The 16,462-nt window shown below is 33.7% G+C and overlaps 2 protein-coding genes across 9 annotated transcripts; one reads left to right on the top strand and one right to left on the bottom strand.

The window, feature by feature from the left end:
• Positions 1-387: 387 nt before the first annotated feature.
• Ufd4 (ubiquitin fusion-degradation 4-like) lies at positions 388-13,701 on the top strand. Of its 8 annotated transcripts, none has more exons than XM_069116966.1 (22): positions 388-703; positions 1,295-1,344; positions 1,518-1,657; positions 1,730-1,964; positions 2,031-2,371; positions 2,452-3,505; positions 3,687-3,809; positions 4,531-4,924; positions 5,152-5,187; positions 5,386-5,652; positions 5,761-7,221; positions 7,308-7,594; positions 7,938-8,198; positions 8,273-8,480; positions 8,678-8,878; positions 9,016-9,263; positions 9,395-9,553; positions 9,626-9,841; positions 9,922-10,166; positions 10,290-10,860; positions 10,996-12,032; positions 12,117-13,701. In XM_069116966.1, the coding sequence occupies exons 3-22, from the start codon at positions 1,518-1,520 to the stop codon at positions 12,397-12,399; spliced, it is 7,767 nt and encodes a 2,588-aa protein (XP_068973067.1). In that variant the 5' UTR covers positions 388-703; positions 1,295-1,344; the 3' UTR covers positions 12,400-13,701. The 8 variants fall into 8 exon arrangements, with proteins under 8 accessions (XP_068973067.1, XP_068973065.1, XP_068973066.1 ...); XM_069116964.1 differs by having other exon boundaries at positions 9,383-9,553; XM_069116965.1 differs by having other exon boundaries at positions 9,007-9,263.
• On the bottom strand, positions 13,690-16,343 carry Mdh1 (malate dehydrogenase 1). The gene is made up of 5 exons (XM_069117052.1): positions 15,962-16,343; positions 15,424-15,619; positions 14,637-14,959; positions 14,179-14,556; positions 13,690-14,099 (listed from the first exon to the last, which is right to left on the bottom strand). Exons 1-5 carry the CDS (start codon positions 15,962-15,964, stop codon positions 13,998-14,000), a joined length of 1,002 nt encoding a protein of 333 aa, XP_068973153.1. The 5' UTR covers positions 15,965-16,343; the 3' UTR covers positions 13,690-13,997.
• Positions 16,344-16,462: the final 119 nt, after the last annotated feature.

Here is a 16,462-nt window from a genome sequence, read left to right as displayed (position 1 = left end):
TAATTCTAAAAAACTGTCACAAGATTTAGCATTTTTTACTTTATTGTCAAGGCCCTTAATTGCCATCAAACATCTTTCAAGTCGAAACGTTCCTTAGGATTATTGTTCATTAAACACGGGAGAAGGGAATTTTTACCATGTTCGATAGCCATTGGTGGGGGGCGCATATAATAGATCCATATTTCATGTATAAATAAAACTATTTTTATATGTTTTATTTATTTATATTTATTATGTTTATTTATTTATAACGATGGTAATAATAAAGGATTTATAACTATTAACATTTGTTCAAATTATGTATTTTTACAAAATACAAACGTACTAAATGACTACCGCCATCTACATACATGGTTGTATATATATACAACGTACACGTACAGAATTCATGAAAATCTGCCAGTAATCGCTCGTCGACGTACGCACTTATGAAAACACGACTTTCAGAGAGTTGCGAGTTACTATATACTAACTATACTGAACGTCGCGTAAATGGCGAAATATATACTACGACATTAGGGTAAAGTGAGATCTTTTTGTGCGGAGGAGTGCTTTATTGGTCCGTTAGTGCGATAAACTTTTCGTGTCACTGACGGACCAAGCGCGACGATATTGTTACGTTGTTTTTCGCAGTGAAGAACGACACGTCTTTGGAAGGATGGCGACCTGACCCCTTCCGAATAATGGAATACTGTGCACAACGGTACGTTTCCTTGTGTAGGCAGGTTGTATTTACCAAACTATAGATAATTATTTCTTAGGCATATTGAATTCATAATATGCACTTGCACAGCAACTGCTTCTCTGAATTCCCTGAAGGTTACACAGTGTTATTAAAATAGTGTCACGCTTACAGCCGTCGTCATGACAAACTTTTTTCACCTTTCTTTGTACTTCATCGACAAGCATAATTTTGCGATATCAAATTTATGACCACGTGTTATTATTTGTAATATACGTAATTTCTTTAGGCATAATACATCGGTGATTCACGCTGGTATTTGCATAGTCGAATTTTTTTAGAAGCTATGTTTCATTATCCATAAAGAGACTGAAGAGGGAGAATGCTGTCAATGTAATTCTTAATATAGACGTACCATAAGAAGTGTTATACATTTATTTTTGTTTCTTTTTTGTATTTCTTATTGGTCTTTTGTGAATTAAATATAGTATGCTTTAGGTATTTTCCAATGACATTTATTAATTTTGCATTTTTAAGTAGGATTAATATTATGTTAATATTAAATGTACATATATCTTAACTTATTCTGACATATATTTGTTTTGTTTCCAGATTGTCAGTTTGAGGTACACTTTGGTAATTGGTGCTATAAAACTTACAAGGTAAGTTCTGTTATACAACAAAGAAATTTACAAAAAATATATATATATTTTTTATATCATTTCTTTGTAATTATATAAGTATTAAACATATTCCTTAATATTATTTATATAGCAGTATATTAAGACTTGTACTTTCTATATACTGATCATCTTCTTTTATAATTTATATTAAGATGGCTGATGTTGATCCTGAAACTTTATTGGAATGGCTTAGTATGGGCCAAGGAGATGAAAGAGACATGCAGTTAATTGCTTTAGAGCAATTGTGCATGTTATTGCTCATGTCTGATAATGTTGATCGATGCTTTGAATGGTATGTTGAGAACATTGATAATGTTCATTATTTTAACTGAATAAAATATAATAAAATGTATTTTTATTTTAGCTGTCCTCCACGCACATTTCTTCCTGCATTATGTAGAATTTTTTTGGATGAACTTGCACCAGATAGTGTTTTAGAAGTGACAGCTAGAGCTATTACATATTACTTTGATCTTTCACCAGAATGTATACGCAGAGTAATAGCCATGGAAGGTGCTGTGAAAGCTATTTGCAGTCGTTTATCTGGAGCTGGATTAGGTTCTAGAACTAGTAGGGACCTAGCTGAACAATGCATAAAGGTATTATACTATTTGATTGTTCTCAAATATAATATTAAAAAACATTCATCATATATGTTATTGTAGGCATTAGAACTTGTCTGTGCAAGGGAAGCTGGTGCTGTGCTCGAAGCTGGTGGCCTCCCTTGTGCTTTATGCTTTATTCGGGAGCATGGAGCTCTTGTTCACAGGGATACACTACATTCAGCAATGGCTGTGGTGACCCGTTTATGTGGGAAAGTAGAACCTCAAGATAAATCTTTGCCAGATTGTGTTGAAGCTTTATCAATGTTACTTAGACATGAAGATGCACATGTTGCTGATGGAGCACTCCGTTGTTTTGCATCATTGGCTGATAGATTTTCAAGAAGAAACACGGATCCTGCTCCATTAGCTTCCCATGGATTAGTTTCTGAACTTTTGTATAGGTATTATTTTATGATAAATCTTGTATAGATATTTATTTCAGAAGTATCAAGATAATCCTTTTATTTCTGTTTATCAATAGATTATCAAATGCAGCAGGGCCTGGTACATCAATAGCAACTACTTCTGGAAATCCAAAAACACCTCCACCATCTAGTACAGCGACAACACTTCCTACTCCTGAAGCGAATTCTTGCGCATCTGTTTCTACTATAATTAGTCTTCTATCAACACTTTGCAGGGGATCACCATCTATAACTCATGACCTTTTACGTTCTGAACTACCAGACGCGATTGAGAAAGCTTTAAAAGGAGATGAACGATGTGCACTTGATTCCATGAGATTAGTTGATTTATTGTTAGTTTTACTATTCGAAGGAAGGTCAGCATTAGGCCGCAATACAAGCGGTGGTCCATCCGGTCCCGTGTTACCACGATTTAGGCGCCCAGAGAGCGCTGGTGAAAAATCTCACAGACAGTTGATTGATTGCATTCGGTCAAAGGACACGGATGCGTTGATAGAAGCCATAGATTCCGGAGGCATTGGAGTTAATTTTATGGATGATGTTGGACAAACATTGCTTAATTGGGCATCCGCATTCGGAACTCAAGAAATGGTTGAATTTTTGTGTGATAGAGGAGCAGATGTTAATAAAGGTCAAAGATCGTCTAGCCTGCATTATGCTGCTTGTTTTGGAAGACCAGCTATTGCTAAAGTATTACTTAGACATGGGGCAAACCCTGATTTGCGAGATGAAGATGGGAAAACGCCATTGGATAAAGCTAGAGAACGTGTAGATGAAGGTCATAGAGAAGTTGCCGCTATATTACAATCTCCTGGGGAATGGATGTTGCCAAATCAAGAACATAGGAAACCAGAAACAGAAGCAGAATTCACAGAACCAAAAGGTGATCCTGAAATGGCTCCAGTATACTTGAAAAGATTATTGCCAGTATTCTGTGCAACATTTCAGTCATCTATGTTGCCAAGCATTAGGAAAGCCAGTTTAAGTTTAATCAGGAAGATGGTGCATTATATTCAACCAGAATTACTTATTGAAACTTGTGGTTCTGATAGAATGGGAAGTTGTGGTGCTATGCTTGTAGAAGTAATTGCCAATGTACTGGACAATGAGGTAAACATACAATATTTTTTATATAAATTTATTTTTTCTTTTTTAGTTTATACAAACTTTTTAAGACCCTGCGAGATTGATATAAGATAGTATAATCAATGTTTTAAAATCTTTAGTATTCATGCAGGCAGACAGGCAGCAAAACAGACAATGCTAGTGATTTAGTTAAGATTGTTCACAGGAGCTTGAGATAAAAGCACCATCACCACCACCTCCGCCTCTCAAGCCGATAATTGGCCCAAAATTGCGTTGTCTCGCATCGCGCAAGTCTTCCAGTTCCCTGAACTACATTGTTGATAAGACGGTAACGTCTGTTGTATGTTTGCCAGTCTCTAGTTGAAACGTCCTTTGTGCCCCTTACATGCTATTCGTAAATTCCACTTTTTACTGATCTCATTAATAATTATGCAAAGATTTCATTTACTATTAACATAATGTATTTATGACACAATTCGTATAAAGGGTGAGATCTAACAAATATGCGCATGTTTTATATTCCTTTGCTGAGAAAATTTTTTTTACATCGCATATAAATACCAAAAAGTGCCATGTGCATTAATATGTAGAGTCAACGTGCAATTTGTTCTCTAGCATAAAATGTGATGTAAGAAGATCATTAAGGTACAAATTTTGTAAATAATAACAGTGAAGGACACACAGATCTTTCAGTGAATGGCCAGTGAAATTGCTCTAAACAGGTGTTAATTATGATAGATTAGACACGAAGCTGGTTGTCCACTTCTATTGACTGTCTGCCTGCTGCTGATGGGATTAATGGGCATTTGCTTGTGATTTCAATGGATCGCGTAATCATTTTGCTCATAAATAAATTTGTGCTGTTATATTCGTGCCATACAAAGTATGACTGAATAAAAGGACTATAGATATGTTCTATAAGAAATTGTGCAGTATTTATTTTGTATTAAACTAAGAAAAAGAAGACCAGAAATCTTTGTTTGACTTAATTGGACTTTCAATATTTATAAAGGATTGTATTTACAACATCTTTATTTTAATCTTAATAGGAGGATGAGGATGGACACTTAGTGGTTTTGCAAATGATACAAGATTTGATGATAAAAGGCAAAGATGAATTTCTAGAACATTTTGCTCGTTTGGGAGTCTTTTCAAAAGTTGCTGCATTGGCTGGACCACAAGAGGCTGTTCCAGAACCAGAAGCAGAATCAAATCAATCTGAAGAACAAAGAATGGAAGATGCGAGAGAACTTTTAATTGGAAGAGCTTACCATTGGAGAGATTGGTGTATTTGTAGAGGTCGTGATTGCTTATATGTCTGGTCTGATGCAGCAGCTTTAGAACTATCAAATGGAAGTAATGGATGGTTTAGATTTATACTCGATGGAAAACTAGCAACAATGTATTCTAGCGGCAGTCCAGAAGGCGGGACAGACACATCAGGTGCGTTCTTCTCTTTTTTAATATCGACACAAAATTCATCACCTATTTCTCGTCCATCTTGCCACTATCTTTCTTGTTGAAGTATTCTTTTCACCCTCACACACCCTTCGCGACAGATAAACTGACTCTGTTGGAACCACATTTTTATGTTATATCGTTTTCATTTGTGATTAACTTCCGCGAGGGGAATAGTTTAGTAAATAACTGGTTTTACTAACTGCCTACAGGAAAGGGGAGGAACACAGAGTCGCTTACCACTGAAGGTAGGTACACACATGTTCAACTTTCCTAGTTGTGCACGCTATCCTGCCTTTCAGTGTACATCATCAGTTGCATGGAGATTCCTTTATTTCTGCATGACTTAAACATTCTCTGCCACAACATTATTCGGTTCATTAAAAATCTTTACATCACTCGCAGTTTTACTAACTGTATTAATTACTAGAACATATACTTTGCAGAAAACCGCGGCGAGTTTTTGGAAAAATTACAAAGAGCGCGAAGTCAAGTTAAACCAAATTCTGTGAGTCAACCTGTACTTTCACGTCCTGGTACGACCCGTCTAGTGGTAGGAAATTGGGCATTATCTAGTAGAAAAGAGAGTGAATTGTGCATACATAATAGCGATGGTCAACAACAAGCAACAATTTTACGAGAAGACTTACCAGGATTTATTTTTGAATCAAATCGTGGTACTAAGCATTCCTTTACAGCAGAAACAAGTTTGGGTAAGTATTCAGTGTTTATTTATGTACTAATATGAATAAATTAATATTAATGTTAATGTTTAGTACTTTATTACAAAAAATAAATATTTTATTATCTTTTATTTTTAGGTCCAGAATTTGCAGCAGGTTGGGCTGGTAAAAGAGGAAAAAGATTGAGATCTAAAATTGAAGCTATTAAACAAAAAGTTAAAGTACAAGCTCAGGATATTTATGAATGTTATTTTAAGGCTGCCCAAGCACAGCCACGTGGAGTAGTTGCTAAACTAGGAGCTATTGTTAGTCAAATAGAAAAAGCTTACCAAAAACAACAATCGGGAAATCGAGAGTGGCGTAATATACTACAAAGTGCACTGGAAGAACTTAAAGATTTATTAAACGAGGAAGGGAGAGTTTCTGCATACGAACTTCATTCTAGTGGGCTTGTGCAAACTTTACTTTCATTATTAGCAGCTCCACCAGGACCACAACCACCTACATTACGAGCAACAAAACTCAGGATGCAAAGAATAGCAGTATTTAAAAACTGTTTTCACTCAAAAGACGCTAATAAAGAGCATAATTCTGCTAAAATTCTAGTCCATAAATTGGTTTCAGTTTTAGAATCTATTGAAAAATTACCTGTTTACTTGTATGATACACCAGGTTCAGGTTATGGCTTACAAATTTTAACAAGAAGATTGCGTTTTCGACTGGAAAAGGCAACTGGTGAAAGTTCTTTAATCGATAGGTCTGGTCGAAGTTTAAAAATGGAACCATTAAGTACTATACAACAATTAGAAAACCATCTACTAAAAATGGTAGCAAAACAATGGCATGATCACGATAGGTCAACGTTTACATTTGTTAAGAAACTAAAAGATAGAAGTAGGATAACTTTTAAATATCAGTATGATTTTGATGAAAATGGATTGTTGTATTGGATTGGTACAAATGCAAAAACTTGTACCGAATGGGTTAATCCCGGTCAATATGGTTTAGTCGTCGTTACATCGAGTAATGGAAGAAATCTTCCATATGGCCACCTTGAAGATATCTTAAGTCGAGATCCATCAGCATTAAACTGTCATACAAACGATGATAGGCGTGCATGGTTTTCGATTGATTTAGGAGTTTGGATTATTCCAAGTGCTTACACATTGAGGCATGCAAGAGGCTATGGTAGAAGTGCCTTGCGGAATTGGATGTTTCAAGCATCAAAGGATGGTATTATTTGGACAACATTATACGCTCATGTAGATGATTCGTCATTGAATGAGCCTGGTAGTACAGCTAGTTGGACATTGGAGCCACCAGCCGATGAAACACAGGGCTGGCGTCATTTAAGATTACAACAAATTGGAAAGAATGCTTCTGGTCAAACACATTATTTATCTGTATCTGGATTTGAAGTTTATGGAGAAGTTACTGGAGTTTGTGAAGATTTGGGACGTGCAGCTAGAGAAGCTGAAGCTGGAGTTCGAAAACAACGAAGATTAATTAAAGCTCAAGTTCTTCGTCATTTAGTCGCTGGTGCTAGAGTGGCTAGAGGTTTGGACTGGAAATGGAGAGATCAAGATGGTGTCCCACCTGGTATGTTTATAGCAAAATGAAATTTATTGATCAAATGTTTTTATTCAATTAGTATTTGAATTAATAGATTTTCTTTATTATTTCAGGCGAAGGCACAGTAACGGGGGAATTACACAATGGTTGGATAGATGTAACATGGGATCATGGTGGTTCTAATTCTTATAGAATGGGTGCAGAAGGAAAATACGACTTAAGATTAGTTGGTACCGGTCTTGATACGGATAGTGGAACAAAAAGTAAAAATGGTGGCGGAGTTTTAACAGGACGAAAATCCAGTAGTACTCCTAGTTTACCAGATTGTACTGATACTGCGATACGTGGTTCAGTAGCTTCTACAGATCAAGCAGCAAGTGCGGATAATTTAGCAGTTAAGGTATAATTTAAAATATTTATCATTTTATATGTCATTTATATATAATGCGGAGCTGGAAAGAAGACTAGTGTAAAGAATGTGGGTCTGATTAGTTATTTTGTATAGACTCAACACAAACGTTAAGGTAATTAACGTGTATTGGCTGAAAGTGTTATACATACAAATGCAATATAGCAACGCGTGACGTATCGTCTCAGTAAGTCATCTTTCCAGCTCTGCAGTATACGTGATTATATGCGTGTTTTAATTACATTTGACCTAAAGCATTAAGACATGCTACTATTAATTAGAGTAAAAAATAATTCGCCTAATCTAGTGTCAATTTTGTATTTATAATAAACAGCAAGCTGTTGAGTCGATAGCTGAAAATGTGTTGTCGGTTGCTCGCGCTGAAGCGGTTGTTGCTGTAACCGGTGAAGGTGGGGCAAATTCAACAAGCGAATTGTCCGTTGTATTACATCCCAGGCCTGACACTACTGTGACAAGTGATCTGGCAACAATTGTTGAGAGTCTCGCCCTTAATACTGATTGTCCTGCCAATAGTAACAGCAATCGAGCATCTAGTAGTTCAAAACCATTTTTTGCAACTGTGCGAGGAAATAAGGTGTGACACCCCCACACTTATTAAGATAATTGTCTAATGTTTGCAATTCATTTAAATTTAAAATATTTTTACAGCCAGGGTCAGGCCTATTGAGTCTTGAAGCTACTGAAGTGTTGGATCGTGTCAGAGAAGGGGCCGACAGATTACGCAATAATACTAATAGCTTTTTGAGTGGAGAATTACTTAGTTTAGTGCCTGTTAGAATCAGTGTGTCAGGTGAACTAGAAGAGAATTCATTAAGGATTAAATCTGTTCAGAGGCATCACTCTGGAATTACTGATGGTATGATAATTATTAATCTTGGTTTATATACCTCATTTTCTGTTTTTTTTTTTTTTTTTTTTTTTAATATAAAATAACTGTGAAATAAAACAATGTAAAGATTCTAATCCTACACTAAAGTTTTTATAACTCACTTATGAAGAAGTGTATTTTTTGCTCCTTTTTTGTTATTTACAATCATGTTTCCTCTAAACTAGCTGCCAAAGAATGTAGTCGGGACAAAGAAGCTAGCTCATCTACACAAAATACGGCAGGTGGATGTCCTGTTGTTGTTACCAATCCTATGTCTGTGTCTGTTCCTAACCTTGCTTGTTCTGATGCTAACAATACTTTGGAACCAACAACTGCATCTGGTTTATTAGAAACCTTCACTGCAATGGCGCGAAGACGAACATTGGGTTTGTGTCTATGTATTGTTGCTTAATAGCATTTGCATATTAATAATTTAATTTTTTTAATTGTATTTTATATAATGCTTGTATTTTCTAATAAATTAGCCATATAAGTTACTAATAAAATTTTTTAGGACCTACAGGTGGGCAACATATTGCTTCCAATTCTAATGCTGGTTCAAATTCACGTGGACCTAATTCTGTATCGAGTTTAGTTCGACTTGCCTTGAGTCCTAATTTTCCCGGAGGTTTACTTAGTACTGCTCAAAGTTATCCAAGTTTAACCAGCAGTGGTCAAGTAGCTGGTAGTGGTGTTACGACAACGACTGGACCCGGCCTAGGACAAGCACTTACAATGTCATTGACTAGTACAAGTAGTGATAGTGAACAGGTAAAGCTTAGCATCCAAGATATTATATAAAGTGTTTTTATTGTGAAATAATATTTATTATATACCATGAATATAGAATTTAAAGTAAAGTACATGATTCTATATAATGTAATAAGCAGTTATGGCTACAGGTTAGTCTTGAAGATTTTTTGGAATCTTGCGGAGGTATTGCAAGTTCTAGTGCTAGTGGAGGTAGAACAACAGGTGGACCAACTCTTTTGACTGAATTAGAAGACGATGAAGATGGCGTCCTTGAAGAAGAAGAAGACAACGATGAAAATGATCAAGAAGTACGTTAGGAAGGATTGTTTTACTTTAATCTAAAGGAATGAATATTTATTTTTTGTGTCCTATTTTTATAGGAAGATGATGAAGAAAATGAAGAAGAAGGAGAGGGTTGTGATGGTGATTATGAAGATGTAATGGTAAGTCGTAATCTTCTAGCAGCGTTTGTGGAAGAAGAAACTCCTCAAAATAGTAAGAGACGTGCGTGGGATGATGAGTTTGTTTTGAAACGGCAATTCTCTGCTCTGATTCCTGCCTTTGATCCACGGCCTGGACGAACTAATATTAATCAGGTTAATTGAGTAAAAAAGTTTAAGAGACTTAAATGATGATAATAATAATAAGTTTGTTTATATTATAAAATATTTTATAGACCACTGATTTGGAGATTCCACCACCTGGTAGTGAAACTCAGTCAAATACACGCTCAGGCTCATTGCCAATGCCGAAACTTTCTTTAACACTAAAGGGACCAGGCCTTCCTGGGGTATCAGATGTTGAACTAGCTCTTACAGAACCACACGCCAGTATTTTCCAACAAGTACAAGAATTAATGCAACTGACAGAATTGGGTAGTCGACAAGAAAAATTAAGAAGAATATGGGAACCAACTTACACGTAATATATTTATTCTTTAATGTATTATAAAAAATTAAACATTTACATACTACGTAAATATATAATAATAAGTAATAATAACAACAACAATAATAATAAATTACATATTATGCTTTTTTATAGTATAATATATAAAGAAGCAAAGGACGAAGAATCATCTGGAAGAGCAACACCAGTTGTTACATTATATTCTCGTAATACAGCACAAAATTCTTCAGTATGTAGTGTAGAGGATGTATTGCAACTATTGAGACATGTTTATGTATTAAGCACTACTCATGATGATGGTAAACACATCGATTATGAAGAACTTGAGGAATCAACATGTTGGGTTCATCCAGATGACTTTACTTCAAAGAAAATTACAAACAAGATAGTACAACAAATTCAAGATCCTCTAGCATTAGCTGCCGGGGCTCTACCAAATTGGTGTGAAGAACTAGCAAGAAGTTGTCCATTTTTATTACCCTTTGAAACTAGACGATTGTACTTTAGTTGTACTGCCTTCGGAGCCTCGCGATCCATTGTGTGGCTTCAAACACAAAGGGATGCTGTTCTTGAAAGACAAAGAGCACCAGGTTTAAGCCCACGACGTGATGACATTCATGAGTTCCGCGTTGGGAGACTTAAACACGAAAGAGTTAGTGTACCTAGGGGAGAGAAACTATTAGACTGGGCAGAACAAGTAATGAAAGTAAGTTAATAATTCAATAATTAAATTTAATGTTTACAGTATAATATATTATTTCTACTAGAAGAAAAGATAGAAAAATTGTATTGTATTATAGGTATAAGTATATGTATTATAGGTATATTATGTATATAATAGGTACATGCAAGTCGGAAGAGCATACTAGAAGTGGAATTTGTGGGTGAAGAAGGAACTGGTCTTGGACCAACATTAGAGTTCTTTGCACTAGTTGCTGCTGAATTACAACGTAAGGACTTAGGTTTATGGTTATGTGATGATGAAAACTCGCCTGATACGGATCAATCTCGAGTTTCTGGAGATCAGGTTCGACCTCCTGGATATTATGTAACTCGACCGAGTGGACTGTTTCCTGCTCCTTTACCACAAGATTCTGCAGCTTGTGATCGTGCTATTCGATATTTCTGGTTTTTGGGCGTGTTCTTGGCAAAAGTTTTGCAGGATAATAGATTAGTAGATTTACCATTATCCCGTCCTTTCCTAAAATTAATGTGTCACGGAGATATCACAAATAATGTAAATGAAAAGATTGGTCTTAGTGGTGTAACACAAGAAAGTATATCTTCAAGTATGTCGAGTAGCTTTATATCCGAAGAGGGTGAAGCAGATACAGCATACTCTTCGTTAGAACCACCTTCTTGGTATGCTGGATTATTGGATATTGAAGATCTAGTACTTGTCGATCCAGTAAGAGGTGAATTCTTGAAAGAGGTACAAACGGCAATTGCCAAACGTGATAGAACGCTTTCCGATGGTCGTAATTCTACTGACGAAGAAACGACATTAAATATTACTCATTCATCCGGAATGTCAGTGCCTATTGAAGATTTGTCTTTAACTATGACATATTCTCCAAGTTCCAAAATCTTTGCATATAATCAGGTAGAATTAATAGAAGGAGGTGCGGAGATTTCAGTTACTATGGAAAATGCAAGAGAATACGCTGAGACGACAATTAATTTCTGTCTTGATGGAGGAATTTCAAGACAACTAGAATCGTTTAAATCTGGTTTTTCAAAAGTCTTCCCAATGGAAAAACTTCATGCTTTCAGTCCGGAAGAAGTAAGGGCTATGCTTTGTGGAGAACAAAACCCACAATGGACTAGAGAGGACCTGCTAAATTATACTGAGCCAAAACTAGGTTACACAAGAGAAAGGTAAGGATATTCGAAATACATGTAGATAACTAACTATTGCACAATCTAATTTACTAAATAGAATATACTTTTTTACTGCTTCAGTCCTGGTTTCCAAAGATTTGTCAATGTTCTACTTTCATTGACTGGTCCTGAAAGGAAGGCTTTCTTACAATTTGCTACTGGATGTTCAGCTTTACCTCCTGGGGGATTATGTAATTTACATCCTAGATTGACTGTTGTGCGGAAAGTAGATGCTGGTTCAGGTGGTTATCCCTCTGTTAACACCTGTGTTCATTATTTAAAATTACCAGAATATCCTACTGAAGAAATACTTAAAGAAAGACTCTTGGCAGCAACTAGAGAGAGAGGATTTCACTTAAATTAATCTCGTTTCTGCTCAGGCAAGGAACTGCTGCGATAACGCAGTAAAAAATATTCGCTCTTAAAATGAGCGAATCGAACTTTGCTCCACAGATTATATTGTGTAATCTATACGCAAAAGTCGAGTTTGGTCTTGATGTTATTTACAAAAAGCTAAAACAATTGTTTAATAAGAATCAGTATAGGTTTACAAAAAAAATTTAGTGCATCCTGGAACGGAAATATTTATAATATCCAAAATTATTTAAAAGAAATTAATAAGAATTTATAATGTATCATAAATATTTAAATATTTAATGTTATTTGTTGATATGTTTAAATTTGTCTATTTTGATAAAAATCTATAATTTAACAGATAACAAATTATTTCTTTACTATTTTATGTTATGCGTTTAAGTTTTATTGTTTGAACTGATATTAGTCTCTTATAGAGTAAAATGATCTTTAAATTAATATTGTGATATGCACTGCAGTATGATATCAAATACTTATTTAATGTAAAAAGTTAATTTACAATTTAATAGCATAGGTTATCCGTTCCAGGTATTGGCTACAACTATATTATAAATTTTGTCTGGATACAATAGAAATTGTATTTTCTCAACAAATGTAGTTTATGCAAGTGTTTTCAAGTATATTTGCTATTCTTGTGGAACAAAAACTTTACAGTTCCTCATTTTAAAACGAATGTTCGTATCGTCTTCTTTATGGAATATTGTCGTGTTTGGAAAATAATTCATATGTAAAAAAGAAAAGGGGGTATCTTTAATGAAAGTTTTATTTTCTTTATCAGAATATCTCTTACATATATGTATACAGCGTTATAAAAACGTATAAGATATGAATCAAAATTGACTTGTGCAAAGTGCTAAGTTTTTATCAATCGCAATGAAAACGATGTTTTTTTAGCATCTAGACCAATTTTCACAGCTTCAAATATTTGTTCTTTTAACTAAATATCAATGAATCACTGTTTATAAAGACGCGCTAGTGTCTAAATATAATACACGAAAAAGAAGATATAAAATGTTTGAAAGCATTTTGATGAAAATGTTATAAAGACTTGGTAAGCTGAGCACTCTGCATCTTTGTACAATATGCTACTTAATGCTCACTCAATAATTATAATTATAGGCGGAAATCAGTATACTTGTAATAATAGTGTCTAGAAGAAGATATGAAAATAATATAAATGTGAAAAGATTGATTAATGATATCAATATGAGGAATAGTTACTATTACTGTAATATAAATTATTATTGATTCTTGGGGAAAGAATAAAAGAAAAAAAACGTTATAAACTATAGCATGTTTTTCAATATAATTTGTTATATGTTTTATACAGTTTATGAATATAAACATATGTATTTAACAATTCCTGTACTAGTTAGGAAAGATGTATAGATATCTCATTAGATCCCACATCATGTATCATCAATATATACTACTAACATATTGTGTCTTAAAACCATGAATTTCATACGGCCATAACCATAGTATATTACATATCACAATTCATACCATTAAAAATTTTTATTTTATTTTTTATAATTTTGCTGAAACAAGTAAGTCACTCTCAGTACCATACTTTACTGATTTTAGTCACTTTTTGTGTAGCACATTATTTGCTTCTGCACGTTCCTCTTCTAATTCTTTGGATGTAATATTTAATTTTGATCTAGCAAAGTCACTGATTGGAAGTCCCTGAAAAGAATCAGTGTAAGTAATTGTTTTGTTTCCAAAGTATGTACAAATATAAAAGATGATATAAAAAAATATTTACTTGAACAATTTTGTATTGTCCATTTTCTATAGTAACTGGGAAAGAGAACACGACATCTCTTGGAATTCCATAACTGCCATCAGACAACACCCCCATGCTAACCCATTCTCCTGGTTTGGTACCCAACCACCAATCTCTCATGTGATCTCCAGCTGCTTTAGCAGCTGACATTGCAGATGACATTTTTCTAGCAGCTATCACAGCTGCACCACGTTTTTGAATTGTTTCCATGAAAGTAGTATTTAACCAGTTATCATTGTTTATGGCTGAAGGCACTGGCTTAGTGGAACCTTGAAGGGCTACAGTAGCATGAGCTGCATCAGGATATTGAGTTGAACTGTGATTGCCCCAGATAATAACATTTTTTACTTTATCAACCTGTTTAGAAATATTAAATTATTCATTTACTTTTCAAGTAGAAGTATATTTATGCTTAATATAACGTTGAAACTAATTACCTGTACATTTAGTCGTGCTGCTAAAGCTGCTTGAGCACGATTTTGATCCAATCTAGTCATAGCAGTAAAATTTTGCTTTGGAATAGAAGGTGCATAATGAGAACAAATTAAGGCATTTGTATTAGCAGGATTGCCAACAACTAAGACCTTAACATCTTTTCGAGCATGTTTGTCTAGAGCTTCTCCTTGAACTTTAAAAATTTCTACATTAGCAGCTAGGAGATCTTTTCTCTCCATTCCTTCTTTTCGGGGCATTGCTCCAACAAGAAATGCTGCAGCTACGTTTTTGAAGGCTACATTTGGATCAGCTGTAGGAACAACTTCTACAAGTAAAAAGTTCATACAGTAAATAAAATATAAAAAAGGATATATTTGTATATACATATATAATGCATTTTTATTAAAATAAGAAAGTGACTTAAAAATATGATTTGGTTTCTTACATAACACTGATGTTACATAATGTTTTCTGCCCATAATTACATTACAAATTATATGATCTTATGAATTTATATGTTCTTATTTATCATATAAAATGAATCATGAGAAAGAAGTCTTATAAATTTACTTTTGTATCATAATTTTATGATTTATATATTCTATATATTATTTTTATATTTTTATTAATATATAATTTTGTGGATTCTATTTATCGGATGTGCAACAATTTTCCTAAGAAATTCAATTAAAAAATGTTTATATATTTTTTCTAGTATGATTTAAATTCTTACATTGTTAATAATTTCTTAATCATAAATTTATATTTATTAAATTTATATAATTTTACCTTTCAGAAGTGGAAGAGCTAAGTCTTCTAATTCCATAACTACTCCATCCAATACTTTCATCATAACAGGAATATCTAATAAACGAAGATTTATTGGTTGATTTGGACCAAAAACTGAACCAGCAGCAAGCTGGTACAATAAAGAATATGCAATTTGCCCTGCAGCTCCCGTAACCACCACATTTATTGGCTCGCTCTAAAAAATTTAAGAAAACATAAATTATTCGCATGGACATATATTTTTAAAAATTTAACTAATAATATTTTCAATTTCCAACCATAAATATAATAATAAGTTTCTATATATTATTTCATTTTGAACTCTTATATCATTATTAAATAATAGTTCCCTTAATACAGGTGGTTTCTTTCAGTATAGTATGTTACAATAATTGATAAATAGTAAATTGAAAGCAGTGATGCTTTGAAAACTTGTTGAAGGTCGAATGTAGGTTAAGCAATTATGTTACATAGAATATTAAGTTTTAAAACATCTTCCATTACTTTTACAATATAAAACATATTTCTTAAGACTTACCATCTTTTACGCTGATTTCCTATAACAATATTGTTCTCAAATGACAGAACTGAAGACGCTTGTCGAACTCTCCAGGACTGATTGAGGTCAATTAAAATGATTGGTGTAATGACGACTGAACTGGAAGATAGATTTCAATTCGACTGATAGTACTGGAGGCCAAATATTCTAATTATGTTGTTCCATATTTCAATCGATAAGAACGTTATAGCATTTAATTTATAAATTATATAATGTATATAAAAAAGACGCAATCTTTTACATGATTAATATAACATTATTATTCAAAATGTTAATATTTTATTAGAAATAATATACAAACTAAATTGTCGCTGCTTTTATTTCCGTATATGTGAATATACTTAGGGCTTCGTGCATGCTTAGTAAATTAGAGACCTATTAATAAGAAATGTGAAATATACATTTATTTTCGTTTTATTTCAATGTCACACTTCATATGTAAAATTTTGTTGCATAATATTTACAAGTATCACGTAGAAG

This window comes from Bombus flavifrons, chromosome 7, assembly GCF_040668555.2.
Source record: "Bombus flavifrons isolate JBK064 chromosome 7, iyBomFlav1_principal, whole genome shotgun sequence".
Lineage (NCBI taxonomy): Eukaryota > Metazoa > Arthropoda > Insecta > Hymenoptera > Apidae > Bombus > Bombus flavifrons.
This window is presented reverse-complemented; position numbering and strand designations above follow the sequence as displayed.